This window comes from Lathamus discolor, chromosome 3 (genome assembly GCF_037157495.1).
Source record: "Lathamus discolor isolate bLatDis1 chromosome 3, bLatDis1.hap1, whole genome shotgun sequence".
Classification (NCBI taxonomy): Eukaryota; Metazoa; Chordata; class Aves; order Psittaciformes; family Psittacidae; genus Lathamus; species Lathamus discolor.
This window is the reverse complement of record NC_088886.1, coordinates 116,334,850-116,355,881: the sequence shown is the minus strand read 5'-3', so window position 1 is coordinate 116,355,881 and position 21,032 is coordinate 116,334,850. Positions and strand designations below refer to the sequence as shown.

The window sequence follows — 21,032 nt, the reverse complement described above, 5'->3', positions numbered from 1 at the left end:
CACTTGTCAAGCTAAATAGGAGAAATTATTTATACATTTCTAATTTAAAAAGAAAGAAAAAAGAAAAAAACCACACCAAAAAAGTAGGGGTTTAAAATAGAGATATTTTTAATCATCTCACTGAGGTCCAAACTGTTGAAATGCATACGCAGCCCAGACTGTGGCTACTTGCCTAAGTGCCAGCAGCGCTACCCAGTACCTGGGTGGCAGATCTCCTCCTCATTGGGTCCCAGCATGGCACCCGCTGTCTCACCCTCTGAATGCAGAGCGGGATCTGTGGGAATCCCAAAATGCCTCCTGATGCAGCCCAGGAACACACTTTACTCTGCAAACGTGTTTTGTTACCAATCCATTTACCTTACATTGTGCTTAACTGAAGGAAAATAAAAGGTAGATGCAAACTCTATCCATCATGTCTGTACTTATGATTTCTTTTAAAGATACAGATACAGAAAATAAGAAAAAATATAATTACTTTCAGAAAGGTTGATTTGGAAGGGTCTGTCTCTACCTCCTCATCAGCCCAAACCTTGCTCTATTTCCTTCACAGGGAAAAAAAGAAAGAAAAGAAAAGAAAATCTCTTTGAACTCATAAGGATTGTTTTCCATCCTCTGGGATGGCTTTTCCATACCCAGGCACTATCTCCTGTGCAATACCTCTCTGGTAAGGAAAAGTTATAATTCAATGATGTGTAAAAAGTTTCCTATACCCTTAGCTTTTTAGTGTAAACTGCTCAGTGGACCTTACATTACATTTTGATCTGTCCAATAAATGCAACCAACCAAGAAGTACAGTTATGCACAGCTTGAGTAAGAAGATATGCAGCTTACTGATCTGCATAACAGGGTTCACATGACAAACCTCTGACTTCTTCCTCTTACACCTACAAGAATTATGTCAGAATAAATTTACAAGTAAAAAGAAAAACATTAAAAAGCAGGAAAACCTCTTTGTATGATTTTTCTAGATCTTCTCCCAAATACGATATTTTAAAGATGCTGCTCAACTCTGTCCTTATGCAGAAGGCTGCAATTCAAAATATCATCTTACTCCTGCCTTTCTCCTATTTTCTGAAATTTTAGACTGAGGCAAATTTCCCTACTGTGTTTCAAAAACATCATGATGTATTTTTAATTGTTATTATTTTCATACTGAGGCTTTGATTTTAGCCACAGAAAAATCTGTGCTTAGAATGCTTACAATCGTTAGGGTTGGAAATCATAGAATCATAGAATGGTTTGGCTTGGAAAGGATCTTAAGATCATCTAGTTCCAGCCCCCCTGCCATGGGCAGGGACACCTCACACTAAACCATCCCACCCAAGGCTCTGTCCAACCTGGCCTTGAACACTACCAGAGATAGAGCATTTACCACTTCTTTGGGCAGCCTGTTCCAGTGCCTCGCCACTGTCACAGTAAAAAAATTCCTTGTCAGGAAAGTATGAACTGATTGCTATGAGAAACTTAAAATGCTATTTTATTTTATTTTATTTTATTTTATTTTATTTTATTTTATTTTATTTTATTTTATTTATTTTTATTCTGTTGGAAACGGTACATAATACCGTAACACATTAATAGATGCTGTTCTTCTAACTACCATATCACAATCTCTTCCTGTGTGCATTTACAAATGTTGTGTGAAAGAAATAAGCTGAGCTTGTGGGTTTTTTTCATTTCTGTAACATAGCAGAAGGAAAAGCCGATTAAAAGATTTATTCAAATATTTACATGACACACACTGTTGCAGTATTAAAGTGTGAGCTTGCTCCTTTTATAAATCTTTTTAGCAGTGCATCTTTTCTCCTCATTGTTACTACTACCTTTTAAATAGTAGTTACAAATTTCAATGACTTCAGCCTCTAATTGGTCTCTCCAGTTCTTCTTTCCCTCCTCCTCTTCTCCTCCTCCATTACGCCTTGTCTTTATAGTAATTCATGTGGGAGGTGCCTAAACCATTTCCTCGCTCCCAATACTTCTCTACACTGCTCCATGCATCCTCCCACATGCCAGCTTTTCTCTGCACATCCTCTTTGTAATCGCACCCTATGCACACTTTCTCTACACATTTCCTTATGTTTGGAACAGTTTTGTAAGTGGGTGCTAGATCAATACCCTCCACATATTAAATGCTCTCATTAAAATTCATCTTTTCCCAGAAGCCTATGAAATATAGTAGAAAATTATGATCGGCATCCTAAATAGTATTTGAGCCACTGTTACAAGCTTCACGTTTCTGGAACCAGCAGTACACCTGAATCAACAGCCCTCTCTGCAGTTCCTGCCTTTCCCTGTTTCCTGGCATTCCCAAAGAAAACAGAAAATGGGTCCTAGTTGAAATTAAGACACTCTGATATTTATATTACTCCACATTGATGTCAAAGCAGTATGATCAGGGCTGAACATTTCAAGTGCTCCTTTTGGGAAGGAACTGCAGTGCCTTCCTCCTCTAATGCATTTTTCTGTATAAAATATCACTATACATTCTCCACTGCCACTGTGATGCAGCGGAAGGCAACAATTTACCTTGAGCACTGGAGATAATTAATTAAGTATGTATTTTTAGAGTATAAATATGCAGATGTACACTGTTAGCAGTGCATTCTACAAAATTAATTCCTAATGTTCTTGTATGCATCCAAATATCAGATAACTGAAACAATATGCATTTTATGCTCTCTAGTAAATACAAGGGATGCAGAGACATAAAGAAAGTAAAATGCTTTGTCTATAGACATTTAGCTGGTTTGTGGCAGAGCTGGGAGAGAACCTAAATCTTATCCATGCTCTTGTGAGTTTTAAATGTATTACCTTCCCTATCATATACACATGGTGATCAAAGTCTCATGAATATGCACGTTGATTGCCAGACTAGCTGGAGTCCTATAAAAAGTCATTCCTCATGAGTACAGCAGACCTAGACTGAAGCCCTCAGCTAGAGATAAAATTGTTCTAACTCAGCTCATATTTGTTTCACGGTCATTGTATTTGTTGACAGCCATCGGCACCATCATCAATTTTACACCAGTTTCAGGGACCAGTAAAAGTAATAGCTTCTGTTTCTTGACCACTGAAGAAAAGAAACCCTATATTAATAGTTATCAAAACTATGAACTGCAGACATCTTACTCCAAAGGCATTTGATAGATGATATATTACTGCAAAACAATTTATTCTCCATCTCTGTTTGTGATCGCCACTTTCTTTCCTACTAGCCTTGTTCTAGCTTTTTCTTCAATACATTTTTCACCAATGAGTCTGGAGTCTGGAAGACTCACAGTGATGTGGGCAGACACAGCCATTCCCTCTGATGACAGCCTGCCTAGCATAGGTCCGATACTTGCACTGTGCTACTCTTAACAGAAAATTAGATTAGTATTAATACTGCAAAATCTCTAACTGGGCAAATTATTAGTGCCTTGTTTGGGGTGGGGGGGATTTGGCATCCATTAGACATAGTCTGGAATAACCAAAAAATGAAACACAGTTCAGGCTGACAAAAATGCTGAAATCCTAAGGCAAAGTAACACACTTACCTTAGAAACATAACAATCTTGCTTGTTCAAGACCTTTTTGAATAGCAGAATCTTTCTTCTCTCAATTTAAAGTTCAGTTATAGAAGAATAACAAAAGTTCTTTCATTCATTGTATGATAAGAAATAAGCTTAGTAGCTCAGGTTCCATTGTATGCTCATAGAAGAATATATAAAAGCTTCACCCCTAAACATCTAACAAAACTTGCAGGCACAGAGATGTAAAATTAATCACACCCAAAACACATTCATGAGCGCAGAGAGGGGACCCATTCAGAATTAAGTTTTCCACTAGTGCTGTAGTTGTTTCATTGATAAATGCAAAATTTCTGGATCATGAAAAAACTAAATGCGTAACAGCACAGATGTGAACATGCAAGAATAGGAAGGCTTCACCTTCTGCTGCTTTACGAAGTTTATCATAGGCATAAAGTCTTGTGGATAAGCTTTGTATTCCTTAGCATAGTAAATGGTCTTCTCTGTGTGAGTACAGCATTGGCTTGTAGACGAATGATGTGGCCAATAAGCATACCATGATAGCACTACATATTACAGGAGCAAACGCAATGTAGTAACATTTAACACATTAATATGTTATTCTTACAGGAGAGCAAACCTCCCAGAACAGCCTGGGCTTCATATTTATAAACCAAAATAAAACCCAAAATGTGATTTATAATTATATGCTTACACTGGATAAACATGACTGCCTTAAGAAGCTATTGAACACACAGATGTATGCAACTCACTCATTTACTGCTCAACTTGGAACATTTTTTTAGTATCTAAAAAACATTCAGATGCTTTTGTGATTCTTTCGATGAATTCAAATCAGTGAGTTACCAAGACAGCAGTATCATGCTAATATTTTGACACAGAAATGGGTCTCTACTATCAGCATGAAAGAGTAAAAAGAAAGAAAAAAAGAAAAAAAAGTAACAAAACATTTTTAATTAGCCAGAAGGCTTTTCGATTATCTTTTTGCATTCTGCACCAAAACTCAGTCACAAATGAATATGTAAGTTGGGGCTTATCAGTTAAAATGTATGTCAGATAGCCAATTAACAGAACAACATATGTCAGATAATTAAGGAAACTGCCAATAAAACCAGTAAAGAAATAGCTGCAAATGCAAAATGCAAAACATGGATTCTGAGAAAATTTTCCACCCAGTGTTTTTATTGTGAAATAAATTGGTATTGCTACATGAAGAATCACATTGTGAAACATGGTAATCACTTTTGGTCTTTCCTACAGGCCAGAGCTTAGATATATGCTACAACAGACACTATTACTCTTGCATGTGGCACTGAAAAAGGCAGCTATCCGGATAAGAATGGTTTATAGCTAGCAGATAACAAATGAAGGAAAAAGTCTCTCTTCTTCTGTTCCACCCTTCCTCACAGAACCCAAAGGGTTGGGTAAAAATTCTTACATCCCTGACAGGTAAGATGAGTTAACACCAAACCTGGGATTCATCTAGTAAATCCATCAAAGTATACAGAAGCAAACATATAGAAAAGGACTGCTGATGGCAAATTTGAAAGCTTCAAATTCTTTCAGATCAGAACTTGCAGAAAATCAATTTGTACATGAATTTTTATTTTTCTGTTAAAACAACTCTGGAGTCAGATCAAGTCAAGATCACCATCTGCTGCAGACAGAAATACAGCTATATTCAGGAACTACATTATAAAACTTCTTTGCAAACTTTACATGCAAGCTGTTCTTGTCAGAATTAAAGCCATGTGATAATGCATCTTAATATTCAATCAAGCTTTAAATAAAGAGTGACAAAAGTCCACATATGGATGACAAGCTGTTCTACAGTAAATATTTTTGTATTTACTGAGAAGGGGCTTATGGCAGTTTAGGACATATTCACCAGATATTTCAATCTAAACCACTTACAGCCTAATAAACCCAAGATAAAATCCTTGTTCAAAAATCCTCGTTCTAAAATCCTCACCTAATTTAGTTTCTAAATTAACTTGATACTATTCCGATTTACTTATGTTTTTGCTTCATCATTCACTTGAAAACTTTTCTCAGCTGGTAGCTGTTACAGAATGGAAGACTTTTAGTACCCTGTATTTTAGGCAAGGCTTTACTCCCAGATGACACTGAATGTATCTATAGAAAAGGAAAAGCAAATACAGTTTAATTTTACCATTATAGCTGACCCTCTAAAGCAGAGTGAAAATTATTCTGTTGTTTTTTTTTTTTTTTATGTAATTAAAGTTGTTAAAAACATTTCCAATATTCCTGCAACTGAGGGGATACAGCACAAAAAAAACCCCTCAAAAGTTCTTTTCTATGTATTCTAGCTAGAAATACAATTTACAGAAAAACAGAGGTAAAAGAAATTCTTATGACAAGCAGGGATAAAACTGTTTCTTCATTTTCGAGTCCATTTCAACAAGATGCAAGGAACATGTTGGAATTAATACAGTTAACTACTTGCTATGATTCGTTACACATCACTGTTTGGTTAGAGCAACTTTGTAAGTAACTCAATAAAGCAATGAAAAAGTAGTTTATAAAACACCTAAATGAAACAGATATACAATATGCAGTCACAGACAAGCACACATCATATAAAATAAATCCTAATGCAGATAAATAATCTTACCCCGATGCTGGATCAACAGCTATGGCCTTAGGGTTATTCAGGTCAAGCTCGATGAGAGTTATACACACTGATCCATTCTGGTTACAAACAAAGATCCTGTCACTGATGTGATCCAAAAAGTAAAAATTTCCAGTAATCCAGTCTATTGCTATTTGCTGTACATCTGCCAGAAAAAAGGAAGGAAAAAAATAAAGCTCAGTAGTGCAATTGTAATACAAATAACTGAACTACTAGCTGCTTCACCAAGCAGAGGCTCTTCTCGGTTAGAGTTCATGCTGTTTTCACATGTATTATGTAGTATACAACAAGGAATCCAATTCTCAACACACAAATATTGGCTGGAGAGAATTTTTCCTTTGAAAGTACAAAAGTCTGATTGCAGGTTCAAGGGCATGAAAGATACAGATTTGTCTGTAGTTCTCTTAAATATTTTAAAATTTGTCATGGTGAATTTTTTTTTGGCATATTCAGAAGCAACATCACTGAATGATGGTGGATCTGTGAAACAGGGGTAGGCGACGCTGCTGGTAGCAGACTGTGGTGGGAAGGTACCCTCTGAAGCCACTCAGGTTTTGAAGTTAGTGTTTAGGGATGTCTGTTAACCATGGGGATGCTACACCAATAAAGCTTATAAAAGTTATTTGTTGTGATTAAAGGGGACTAAAACCAGATAGGCAATACTTCAGAGAAAATCTAAAAAAGCTGTGGGTAGATAGGCATGTCTAAGACCGTTGCATGTAATAGCTACACGCATGTGCAAGTGTTCATTCTCATTTAAATGACCATTGGGTTTTTTTTTTTTTTGTAGTTCTGAGAAATCTCAATGCTGCCAGACTTCTGATTCATCTGCCACAGTGAGTAACCTTAAAGTAACTGTCTGCGTGATACATGTATAAAGACATTTCTTAATGATGCTGGGAGATCTCCTTCCCTTCTTGAGATGCTTTGGCAGCTTCACAACTACCTAACACAGACGTTTTAAACCAGTCAGCTATTTTTCTTGTGGGATCCTAGAACCACTTTTCATAAATGTCTTCTAAACCCTGCATCTTCCTTGCAAGTCAAGCTACCTGCCCAAAGATAGCCTTATTGTTACAGTAAGCAACATATAAAGAAGCGCAAAGAACATAACATCATCAACATAAATAAGATTTCTTTACTTTCTATTCTTGTCGACAGCACTCTATTAATACCTGTTAGCCTTTTAGACAGTATTAGTTAATCTTAAATGAAGAAAAACTCAAATACCTTAACAACATAGCAATATAACAAACAACTATAACAATATTTCTGTTAAATGTTTTCAATGTTAAATATTAGTGAGTTAAAAAAAAAATATATATATTTACTATATTACAATAGTTTCAAAATACTGCCAACATAAGTTGCAACTGTTTCATGATGAGAGAAGCCAGATGTGACAAAATATAATTTCACATAGTAGGTTTTGTTTGGGTTTTTTTGTGTGTGTTGGTTTTGTGTTTTGTTTTGTTTTGTTTTTTTGGGTTTTTTTGTTAATTTCAATTTTCTTCATTTATACCATAGAATCATAGGATCACAGAATAGTTAGGATTGGAAAGGACCTAAAGATCATCTAGTTCCAAACCCCCTGCCATGGGCAGGGACACCTCACACTAAACTGTGTCATCCAAGGCTCTGTACAACCTGGCCTTGAACACCGACAGAGATGGAGCATTCACAACTTCCCTGGGCAACCCGTTCCAGTGCCTCACCACCCCTACAGTAAAGAATTTCTTCCTTATATCCAATCTAAACTTACCCTGTTTAAGTTTTATAGTCTAATTTTTAGGCTGTTTTTCTGCACTCCAGCTGTTGCTATGAGCACATACATACTGCACTGGAGAATGTAAAGCAAACTTGAGTCAGAAAAATATTGTAGTCATCAAGTTTTTGACAATAACCGAGTGCTTATGAGTCATGCATTTGCTAATATTTAACACAGACATGGAGACTCATGCATTGTCCTTCAAAGTACAGGTAGCATAAACAAGATTTACTCAATAAAATACCAGGAATAGTGGCTGTATTCCATCTCAGCTGTCCCATTACACAGTTCACTGCTGTCTCTTCTAGATCAGATTTCTCCCCTTGCGCTATCCATTTTCCTTTTAATTCAAAGCGAATATTATGACTCTTCCCTTTTGATAGTCCTATTACAAAGATATGCTGAGCCAGAATAAAGAAATGCTCCATTTAGTCCAGTATCCAACCTCCAGAGGAGGCCAATGTCAGGTGCACTATGAAACAATGTGAGCACTAATACATTTTAGACAATAGGAAGGAAAAGTGTGGGGGTTTTTTCCTTGTTCAAATAAAATATAGGGTATGCTCTAAAAAACACAAGAAAAAAATCTCTGACCCACTAGAAATCAGTAATAGTCTAAGCATTTTCAATGTGTCTGCTTGTCCATTTTCGGGAGTTTGATTAATGGAATTAAAGGTTTATGGCTCACTGATTCAATGAGACTTTTGAAAATTGAAGATAGGCTTTCATGTAATAGAAGCATTTCTGAAAATATTATTTATAAATTGGGATGAGGGATTAAATTTTAAGTATTTGTAGGGATGAATATTTGTAGGGATATTTGCTAGTTGTAAATAAATTCCTGCAATAAGAGATCTGGGAGACTGCTACACATCGGGAAATGGATGAAAAGGAGAAAGCTGCAGCAGTAGGCAACTGGAGGAGGGTACTGTTGCCTTCTTAATATGAGGGAAAGTACCTATTTCTACATAATTGTGATATATACATGAAAGGTATGTCACACACAGATTATTAGATCTGTTAACATAAAAGTATTTGCTTTTATAAAATGCTGGCTCTATTCTTCCCTTATTTATTTGTTAACGTAACACAAGAAATGGCACTAAGCAGGTTTTTTATATGGAAAACAATGGTTATTAAATGAAGGTCATACTAGGGATAACTATTTGCATCAATAAGTCAAAAGTGAGGTTGCTTATCAAGCCCGGGAAAGAGAGACATTTCACAGAGAGAAGGAATTTCACACCATAATATATGTGTCTAAGGCTTCAGAAGGCATTGGTGGCTCTTAACACCTATTTACCCTATTTCCCCTCCCCAGGAGATTGCCTTTGGGAAGGGCATGGAGGTACCAACCGTGCAGGCTGTTACAGAGACTTAGGCTCATTATAACTCTATTCGTTATAAAGCTGTTTCCTTAAACAGCATGCTATGCTTAAAGACTTAGAGTTTCAGAAAAAGTGATGCATTAATTCACATTTTCTTCACAAGTCTGCTGCCTGAAACAGAGATCTCCCACTACATGAAGAATAAAAATAGGCCTTCTGGGGCAATACATCACTGTGATCTAGTAATTAACCTACACATTCAATGCTTATGCATTTAACAGTTACAAACACGTTGTGTACTGCAGATGCCACTGATCTGGCTTGGGTTTTGACTTCTTTGTATCATGCACTCTGCAGTGAATTGCACACATCCAGTTTCTCACAAGAGAAGTTTATAAAGAATTGTTCAAGTCCACTCCCCCATAAAATTATATTATACATGAAAAATCCACTTAGCCAGCCGATAACAGTTTTTATGAATCAGACTTTTAATCTCTATGGTTTTGCTAGCAGCTATACATTAAGCTGTTTGAATGGCTCTCCAGCTATCACACAAGTTGAATGTGCTATATACCATAGAGATAAAATTTGGGCTGCACTGGGGACTTTTAAAATACATATAACTTCTTACACTCACGAAGTTACTGAATTAATTTCATGCCTATTTCTGGATTCATATATTAAACCCCGATATGTACAGATGTCTAGTCCACTCACATCTTTAAAGTAATTATCTTTTTTTTTTCATTATACAGTTTTGATCTACTAAAAGAAGTATCCCCCCTGGAAAACACACATATTTATTCTGAGCAATCTTGTATATATTTTTGAGGGTTTTTTTCCTGTATAAATAACAGTTTCCTTGGAGCATTTCTGCTAAATGTGATCATCCTTCCTTTATTACTTTCTAAAAACTAGGATTTCAGAAGGACTTCATAAAGAATAGTTAAGACATCATATAGTCTAAATGGTACTCTACTTAATGACATTATATAGACCCTGGCTGCTAGCAAAAGCATGACTAGTATTATACTTTTTCTATCATCTTTAAAACTCACAAATATTATTATACCTTTAGAGAAAATAGCAATTTTATATGAGAGTGCCTAAATCTTCAAAGGGTACTGGAAATATGTCATATGGCCAAACTATACTTTATGAAAATAACAGACACATTGAGTGTCTGTCTTCTTTCACTTTAATTTCCAAACATATATCTTGCATGGTATGCATTACTACATTTATTTCTTCAAATCAAGACTTGCACAAGAAGACTTCAGTTAACAGAAGAGAGGGAAAAGCTGCACCATATTCTTGCATTTATACTACTGTTGTAACCAAGGATTCATCACACATAGTGCCTCCTAAAATTAATATTATGTTAACAGATTTCATTTTAAAGATGTTGAAGAAACCCTAGGAATAGAAAAATTAGTAAGTTTTCTCCATTTATACACTTCAGTAAAAGCAATCCTTTTTTTTTCTCTGAGAAATTACCTAAGCAAACTACTCAGTGGAACTTCACAGGAGTCAGAATCTTCTTTTAGAAACTTCTGCGTAAACTGGGTAATGGTTTTGGATGAAACATAATTAAAATTAAAAATCTTCATTGCACTCTCCTTATGCTTCTGGTTAATAATGAAAAATATAGACAACTTCTCTCCATTTTAAGGGAAAAACTTCGCTTCTACTGCCTTACATACTCAAAATTTTCCTTGCTCTGAACATGACTGCAGTGAGGACCGCCTAAAGGAACTTGGAAATCTGCTCAAGACTCAAGGTGAGACAATTTCATTGACATTTACTACAGGAAATTAGAATCATGATTCATTCTTTCACTTTGAGCATGGTTTTGGGCCACTATATGTGTGTGCATGTGTGTATATATGCACTCTGTATGTGTGTATATATATATACATAGAGAGAGAACAGTACCTATTGCGTTTCCCAAATATATATATTTGAAAATTCTTAAAAAAAAAGTGGGGTTTTTGGGGTTTTTTAATTGCAAAGTGATTTTTTTGCTTTTGCAAAAGTTGATCTTAAAGGAAGAACTATTTTGATTTACCTAAAAAACTAAAAAAAAAAAAAAAAAAAAAAAAAAACTAAAAAAAAAAAGGGTACTAACCCATATTCGTACTTTCTGAATTAATGTAACTTCCAAACTTCCAGATAGGAATTTCATGCTGTATTCTGGGCTTGCTTGAGGAAGATGAAAGAGGAAGTGGCTTTAAAAAACACTGGTTGTATCTTCAATAAAAGAGCACATGTGGGCAAGTACACTGATTCCCCATGAATGCAGCCTTGAAACCATGGTTGTGGGAGGGAAGAATGTGTCTCTCTGGCTGCACCAAAACATCAAGTGTTTATTTTACAGAAAACTTTCCACCTCACAAAGAGCAGCTCAGTTTTGTCACAGATAGTCAGGTCGGCTAAGAGTCACTTGTTTAACTGATTCTTTTATACAAGCACGGTGGCTTTGAGGATTGTGCAACAGTTGTTTGGATGGTTTGCCATATGCTAGGGGAATAAATGTTTTGGAGAAACAAGAGAGGATCATTGTAATAAAACTTTCAGGAGCTTAACATTTCTGTAATGAGCATCCCAACACATGGAAGATGTCAGTATAGTCCCCAATGGAAGTGCAGTGTAGGAGTGGAAGGGCGGAAGTGCTTAAGTGCCTTGTGCCAGGAAGAGTCACCTTCTGGTCCCCTGTCCCCCAAAGGCCAGGCCAACAGATCTGCAGATCACCTAGGCATGTCCACACCCACTTACTCTACAACCCACTATATCAGTAAATGTCTGCCTCTGGGACTTGCTTTCATAAACCAGTGTGGAGTAAGAGTTTGCTTCACTGTAGTTTGACTAAGGAAGTGTCTCCTGCTTCCTGCCAAGTCAAACCAGACAGAAACAAAGGTAAAAAATCCCAAAACAACACACCTAATCTGGAAGCCAAACCCATGAAAAATTTGATCACATAAAAAAATAAGTAAAAATGGACAACATATTTGACACATATTTTAACTTTCCCTGGTTTCTCAGTCTTCAGGGTGGTTTTTTTACCCCATGTATATGCTTTTTACTTCTCCACAGCTAGAAAGCTGCTTTAATTGTTTGATTGAAAACTGAGATTTTAGCAGGACAGGCTTTGGAAACTGTGTAAGGTAGACAAATGATAAAAGTGCCAGGCATGGCCAGAGCTGCTTAGTTTAATTTACTATTTTTTAAAAATTCTATCTAAAATTATATATTTATAAAGGAACAAATTTTATTCCAAAGAACAATAGCAAGCAAGCTGGAGATAAGCATTTTGCCTCCACCTGAGTGAAAAGGCAAGTTTTGAATAACAAGACAAAGATCAGCAAACCTTTCTTTTTCTAAAATAGCCAGTAATGGTGAGATCAGGTAAACATTAGTTAAAACATGCCTAAATGACAGGCTGTGAAATCTTGCAGAAGCACTGGCTTTGCTGTGCCTCTATTCTGAGAATAATGTTCCTAATTAGTATCCCAGACAACCTTATACTGACACCATGACTTAGGGAAGTTAAGCTTGCATGGATTTTTCTGTGCCCCTTCTACTGACAGCAATTTGAGATAGTTATATCTGCAATGCCATTTACAAAGTATGATCTTTATTAAAAATGTCGCCATTCAATAAGTTAGGCACACTAATGTCCAAACTTTCAACAGCCATGCTCTGACTGATTATTGCATATGTTTAAAAGTGAAAAATCAAATGAAAAATATCCATCTATCTTTTTCAAATGACTCATCCTCAAATATCTAATTCCTTTGAATTAAATCAGCCTTCTTAGATACTCTTTGTAAAGATTATAATGTAAAACCTAAATCATACTAAATTTAAATAAGCACTTTAAAGCACCCAGACTTCAAGTTTCTCAAAAAAAAAAGAGCTTTTACTCTGAGTAACATAATTTAAATTTCAATACACTGAGTTAGTTTTGAAAATACAATTTTTATTCTTCCAACCCTACAGGATATTAGAAGATACCGCTTTAAAAATCTATAAATGTGAATGAACATTCAGACAATAGCAGTTTCCCCAAGCTGAAGAGTTTTCAAAAATACATGCTTAATCTAAATATTATGAGTGCTTAATGAAAGTATCCTGATAGCTCATAAAGACACCTAGTCTCTCAGAGATGCAGTCTGTCCAGTCACTCAGAGATTCAAACATTCAGCCTCCAAGTAGGCACAGAAGAGAACACCACATTTAGGCATTTATTCTATATGGGAATTTCTCTCTCTATTTAGAATTAGACTTTTATCCTAACAGATGCAGCCATTTGTCAAGAAGAGAAGATCAAACACCTGAAACTTCCCACAATTTAGGAGTTAAAGTTAGCATTTCCATACAATTCAAATGAGTCCATGAAGACTATGACACTTCAGCATACAAAATCCCTGTCAATCCTCACATCTATGAATTATTATCTGGGCACTAATGATAAGATATGGTCAATAGAAGCCAGTTCTGGAGCATATTAAGCAGTTCAGCAGGTCGCTGTGCATGTCTGCTGCTTAGCTCAAAATGCCATTTTAGCCCACCTGGTGGCCCTGTTCTACCTACACCTTCCCATGCAATAGTCCTGTTGCACACTTCTATTTCTACAAAAGCTATTTTCAAGTTTTTATAGCTTAGTTCCTTAGGCTGCTATGAGGCATGCTACTACAGATGTAAATCAGGCAACAAAGTTTTATTAAGATAGACAAGCTCTGGTATATTGACTGAGGTTGAACACTGAGCAGGTACTGAGAGAGAAATGTAGGTTTAATGATAAAGCTTATTCCTCACATTGGGAGCCCTGGGATCTACAGAACAGTAAGAACAAGAAAGGGCATCTTCCTCGTCTAACAAATCCCTTGGTTTACAGAGTATTCTGAAGAATTGTGATGATGGTGGACCCCAGGTATTCTTGGGCCTATGCCCTTGCCAGGAATTTCAAACCAGGGTAGCAAAACCTGGTTCTGAATTCTCTAGCATATTTGTAATTCTACTCATGTTATAGAATGATCTACCACACAATTCATCAAGTTCTGGAATGACTAAAAGGAGTGAAATTTTCTATTGTTGGGTCTTCAGTCACGTATTTGGCTGTGATGCCAACAGATTAAACAAGTAAGGAAAAAACACTGGAACAATAAAATAAGGGCCTTATGAATGGCCCTATCTTTTAATCCTGAGTATCAACATTTTTACAAGAAGCAAAATTTCTTACATCAGTCTCATGTCAGAAACAAGCAAGAAGAGTTGAAAACCATATCGTTTCTAATTTCTGCATTACTGAGTTTGAAACACATTGCCCAGCAACTGTAAACTTGTAATGGGGTCCCAGTAGCCTGCATACATGCTGAACAATAAAGACAGATTTATAGAGGTACATAGCTGTAACAGTCTCTCTTTTTTTTTTTTTTTCTTTTTTAACTACACAGTCAAAAGCTTCTTATAAATCTGCTGAGACTGTAAATCAAACCCAGTTATTTACTTCAAAGCAGCTAAGTAATCCACTGTTAAAATTAAAGCATAATTCAGCGACAATAGGCATCCCAGCAAGCATGTGAACTAAAAGAACTGCTGTGGGGAAAATGATGTGGCTGAATTAGGCTGTACTACTTGCCTCGTTTAACCACCTTCCAAAGGCAAAAGCATACAACCTTCCACTTTCCTAGGACTGCCTGATGCACGTATTATGAAAGTCATAAACTATCGTCACACAAAAATATGGTCACTTAAACATTTGCCTATAGAATCATAGAATAGTTAAGTTTGGAAAGGACCTTAAGATCATCTAGTTCCAACCCCCTCTGCCACAGGCAGGGACACCCCACACTAAACCATATCGCCCAAGACTCCATCCAACCTGGTCTTAAATACTGGCAGGGATGGAGTATTCCCAACTTCTTTGGGCAACCCGTTCCAGTGCCTCACCACCCTCACAGTAAAGAACTTCTTCCTTATATCCAGTCTAAACTTCCCCTGTTGAAGTTTTAACCCGTTACCCCTTGTCCTGTCATTACAGTCCCTATTGAAGAGTCCCTCCCCAGCATCCATATAGGCCCCCTTCAGATACTGGAAGGCTGTTATGAGGTCCCCATGCAGCCTTCTCTTCTCCAGGCTGAACAGCCCCAACTTTCTCAGCCTGTCTTCATACGGGAGATGCCAAGCAGTAGATTATTGCAATTTTATAGATATGTCAATAAAATATGGAGTTATTTTTGCAGTACAAAATATTTAAGGAAAATGAGTGGCTGATATTGGGACGGATCCTGTTCAACATCTTTGTCAGTGAAACAGTGGGATTGAGTGCACCCTCAGCAAGTTTGCCACCATCACCAAGCTGTGTGGTGTGGTCAGCATGTGGGAAGGGATGCCATCCAGAGGCATACTTGAGAGGTGGGCCAGTGCCAACCCCATAAAGTTCGACAAGGCCAAGTACAAGGTCCTGCACCTGGGTTGGGGCAATCCCAAGCACAGCTACAGGCAGGACATAGATTGGATTGAGAGCAGCCCTGTGGAGGACTTGGGGGTGTTGCTTGATAAGAAACTGAACATGAGCCAGCAGGGTGCACTCACAGCCCAGAAAGCAACTGCATCCTGGGCTGCAATAAAAGGAGCGTGTTCAGCAGACCAAGGGAGGTAATTCTGCACCTCTGCTCTGGTGAGACCCCCACCTGCAGCACTGAGTTCAGCTCGGGGTGGGGGGGTGGGGGGTGGGGGGGCGCAACACAAGAGGGACGTGGACCTGCTTGAGTGAGTCCAGAGGAGGCCATGAAGGTGATTAGAGGGCTGGAGCAGAGGGCTGGAGCACCTCTCCAATGACAAGGGGGCTGGAACTGAATGATCTTTAAGGTCCCTTCCAACCCAAACCATTCTATGATTCTATGAAGATGATAACTTCCAGAACATTTTAATACCAGAGACAGGCAATGGTGCTTAAAGGAATGCTTTTGAGGGAATAATGTTGAAGTAGTTATCTTTGCCAGCTCTTAAAGAAAGGGTTAAGGAACAAAGGAAAATAATATTGCACATTTCTGATAGAAGGTAACATTTGTCAGACAACACAGGTTCACAGGATCTGCAGCATGCTGCAGTTTCTTGCAGGTAAATGGTAGATTATAAATTGGTAGGGCAATTTAATTTTCAGGTCAATACAGTTGCTATTAGCAATATATGGTCTAGACAATAGGAATATGCACTACATGACATGACAGTGCTATAAATCAATCTGTTTCTTTTCCTCAAAGGGCACTATTATATTCAATTTTAATCATATGTTAATACTGACCATAGAGTATTTGATTCAGATACATAGATATATTCATATTGGGCAAAAAAGTTTTTCTCTTCATCTCAAACATATTAGGGGAGAACGAGAAGACATTACACTTAAAAAAAAAAAAAAAAGCTAAAATAATTTTATTACATAATTAGTTTAAAATATATTAAAATCTGCATAGAGTCCAATTTAAATCCAGATTCAGAATTATGACTTATAGAATACTAGAAAATAAAATAAAAACCTTCAATTATAAAAAAATATAACCTGCAGTTAGCAAATATATACCTCATAATGTCTCTGAAACAACATGTCATGTACCTCCCTAGATGAGATAGCATCTTTTTTTAGGGTTGCTAAGGAAAGAAAAAGAATAATTGCTTCATATATTAAAGAATTTTTTCCCTTCCTCTAACGGAGGTATCGCCTGATGCCATCAGCATGCTTGTACTTCTTCAAAACACTCCAATCCACTGTAGAGCACCCAGTAATGTTGCCTGCCCTCAGATTTTAGTTTGAGCAAAATAAACAAAACCCTTCATGCCAACTGACTGTAACAAATGCACGCACATGTAATCATTGCCTCATCCTCCCTTTCTTCCCATCTGTCCTTTTTTTTATCCATTTACTGCATCTTTTCAATATCAAAATAGTAATTTTTGAGAAGACTGTTATTAATTATACATGGCCTGACCAACATGCAGACAACTGCCCAGACTTAAAATACAGGCATTGTTAATGAGCTAAAAGAAAAAAAAAAAAAAAAAAAGAAAAAAAGAAAAAAAAAAGAAAAAAAAAGAAAAATGATTACTTTTCTTCCTAACTTATTTCAGTAATGCAAGAAATAACTCATGGGTTTAGTTATGCATTCACTAGTTTTCTATCCATTTTCAACCAGACATCAGTTTTTTTGTTTGTTTGATCCTATCACTATAGTGGTGGGATCCAAGTGTTGGTCTACCTAAGCATTAACTTAAAATGATACACCACCATGGATCCCATTAAAAATCTCATGAAACACTCACATAGCTATTGCTTCCAGAAGTATGGCTCAAACGCAGTGCTCTTATATTTGCAGAACTTGAACTTTTCTTTCAGAAAGCTTCCAACCCTTCCCAAAACTAGCCACTTTAGAAACACATAAGAGCATAATCCCACCTCTCCTCAGCCACAAAAGGCTTGTGTACTTTGTGCTAACCACTCCTACCTTTTGCATCCCCTATCATTTTAGCATTTCAGTTGTTAAACCTCACAGTATCCCTATGCCATCTGGAAATACTGTTATTCTCATTTTACATTTAGAGGCAAAAAGACAAGATTACTTGTTAAATGTCACTGGGTAAGTAAGTCTCAGGGAAAAACAGTGGTCTCCTGACTACCAGCATATTGCCTTTCTTCCTAAATCACTCCTCCTTTCACATAAACATTAAAAAGAGTTTCTCCCAACATCTGCAAAGAAATACAGAGGGAAGACATGAATATGCATTGCATCTCTTCTCCAGGTCCCCTCTGCAAGGTATGCTCTTGTCTTCCTTGTAGTAATATATTTTTTTTGCCTACCCTAATGTTAAATTACTTCTGCAATGGGTGATCCCACAGCAAAATACATGGTGTTAATGTTCTCTGTGCTCAAGAGCAGAGCAGGAGCACAGCGCCAGGAGCTGCCCTTGCTCTGCCTTCACCATACCTAGCATCCATCCATCCATCCAGCAGCTAGCTCTGCCTTTCACAAGGCTCTCCAAACAATTTGAAAATTCATGATGGCTAAATTCTTGTCAGAACAACTATCCTCAAATATGTTTTTTTCTCAGTCTACTTTATGAAAGAATAATTGTCCATCCAAGTATGTTTGCAAAAGGAAAAACAGTGAAAAGCTCAAAATGTAACCAATTATTTTGGAAGACATTGAGGATGACTACAGTGCATTCAGAGACTGTTAATATGTTTTCCCACTACATCTTACTTGAGTTGCCTTTTTTCAATGGGTTAATTTCTGAAGCTAATGCAATGGTTATGACTATTCAAAACAAATCTGAATCTTGCAACTAGTTGAACAGACTCAATGAATCCTCCAAAAAGTCTTAAACCGAAAATACTTAATTTCAGTGTATTCATAACTGGAAGAGAAACAGCACTGGTCTTTTTAAACACATTATACTTATCTGCTTATATATAAATATAAAAATATTCCCGCATGTTATATGGTGAGGGTGGTGAGGCACTGGAACAGGCTGCCCCAAGAAATTGTGGATGCCCCATCTCTAGAAGTGTTTGAGGCCAGGATGGACAGGGCTTTGAGCAACCTGGTCTAGTGGAAGGTGTCCCCAGCTGTGGCAGGGGGTTGGAACTAAATGATCTCTAAGGTCCCTTCCAACCTGAATCATTCTGTGAATTATGATTCTATGATATTAAAAAATGGAATGATATACTTAAGTAAAATGATATAAAGCAAATCCAAAAATGCCAAAAAGAGCAAGAGTCTCTGAAACTGCAAATTGTGGCAGGTATATCCCCACACTCCTCAATCAGCTCATTATTTTTGCTTATAGAGCGTGACAGAGATTTTACGCAATTACACATGCAAAGACTACCCAAACTTTAGCATCAGCTTGAGAACTTTCATGGTGAATGCCTAACCCAACTCATCAAACTGCAGCTGCTTTGTGACATGTTGATAAAATGCTGGGCTTCAGCTTTGCTTTGCGAAAACAGACCAACCCTTCTGCACATTTTGTCCTTCTCATTTAATTACTTGCCCTAAAAATGCCTTTTTTTTCCCCTAAAAATAAGAAATTTATATAGCTTAAGACTGACTTTCGCAAAGGTGATTTACTCCACTTAAAAGATTTGTTACATGTATTTTTTCAATTTCAGAATAAGTGCTTCACTAAAACCATTAAAATTTTAAACCAAACCCAAGCTTTTATTTTATTCAACCTAACTGACAAATAGTGAAAAGGATAGGATTTGTTCTAATTATTCTCATTATTTACTGATGCAGACATTATCCATAAGGTTCTCAGCATTTCAAGTTCTACTCTGAAGCTGAAGTCAAAAGAAAGTTTAAAATCAAATTAACTGGATTCAAAGTAGAAATACACAATGTAAATTTTGTGGATTGAGAAGACAAAAATATTTCTGTGAACTGGAGATAGTACTTTTTTGAGCTAGTCATTGCTTCTGTCATTCAAAATACTTAAAAACTGAAAAAAAATCAATCTTATATTAAACCCCCAAATCAGATGGCTGTTTTCATTCGTCATGCCCACGGCAGTGTAAATAATAATCACAGTTTTATCAACTTTTGCAAACATGCAATTCCTCTTTCTGCAAGAGCTGCTGATAAAGCATGAGTAAAGAGTGAGCCCTTTATCTTATTCTGATGTGTGCAAATTCTTCGGCATGTCTGTCAGACTATAGCACAGCACAAAAATACCCAGGCTACAGTGAGTACAGAAAGCAGACTAGCCTATAATTTCTTAAAAAGCAGTGATAAAGATGCTGCAACTGTTTTCTATTTTATCAGATATGTAGCTTCTGATTTCAGATTTACGTGGATTAATGCAATTTCTTACTAATTTATGAAACACGTGATCTTTATTTACCCTTTTCCATGTAGGACTACAAAGCATTAAATCTAAATGTGAGTTACAAACCACAGTAACTAGTAGGGGCTGCCAGATAGCCCACAACTCACAATGCTTGTGGTTTTATTCTCATACTCTTTTCACTGCACAAGACATGTAAGAAGATATTTTTTCTTCCTGCTGTTTCCCCCAAAAATTATAGCAGGCGGAGGTTTGTTTTTCTTTTTCAGTTGACTTTTGGTGACTTCAAGGTTGGTTTTTTTATGAAGTCTGAATAAAGTATTTGCATTAATAAGTTAGTATCTTCATGTATGTGGCAAATTTGCTCTCAATTAGTCTAATTGATGCAAACATGATTATCATTCTATGTGACATGAATTTACAAATAAATATCTCTGCTTAAGAAGAAAAACACAGCAATATCATGAAAAATGTGAAATTTATAAATGAAGTAATAAAGTACCAGTAGAAAATTAAAGCAGCTGACACATATATAATTAGTTGAAGATATCTAATACCACAATATAATCAGATGTTCTATTGCCACTGTATAGTTTCTAAGAGTGTGTACCTGAAGCCCCAAGTTCAGTAACCAATTTTATTGAAATGGGCAGGTTATAACTATATGTCTCATATATATCCTATACACATCTTTCTTAAAAGAAAGGCAGAAAACAAGGTTATGTGCATGCTGAGGACATCTCAAGATTCTGAAAGCAGAAACAGCAGAGGGCTTTTAACAACTGTTATAGACAGTTACTTAGGTCCTGCATTGGATCAGAAAAGGGTAGACATTTGGGTTGTAAAAGACAACATGATTCTGTTCTTGTTTCATTCGCAGCATGCTAAAAAAAAAAAAAGGCCTT

At 36.6% G+C, this 21,032-nt stretch overlaps 1 protein-coding gene across 1 annotated transcript in view; it reads right to left on the bottom strand.

The window, feature by feature from the left end:
- The window catches only part of LRP1B (LDL receptor related protein 1B), a 585,099-nt gene that overhangs the window by 336,350 nt on the left and 227,717 nt on the right, over nt 1–21,032 (bottom strand). Inside the window, exon 6 of the mRNA XM_065670655.1 lies at nt 6,166–6,328. Coding sequence (XP_065526727.1) covers nt 6,166–6,328 — 163 coding nt within the window. The remainder of the gene's footprint in view (nt 1–6,165; nt 6,329–21,032) is intronic.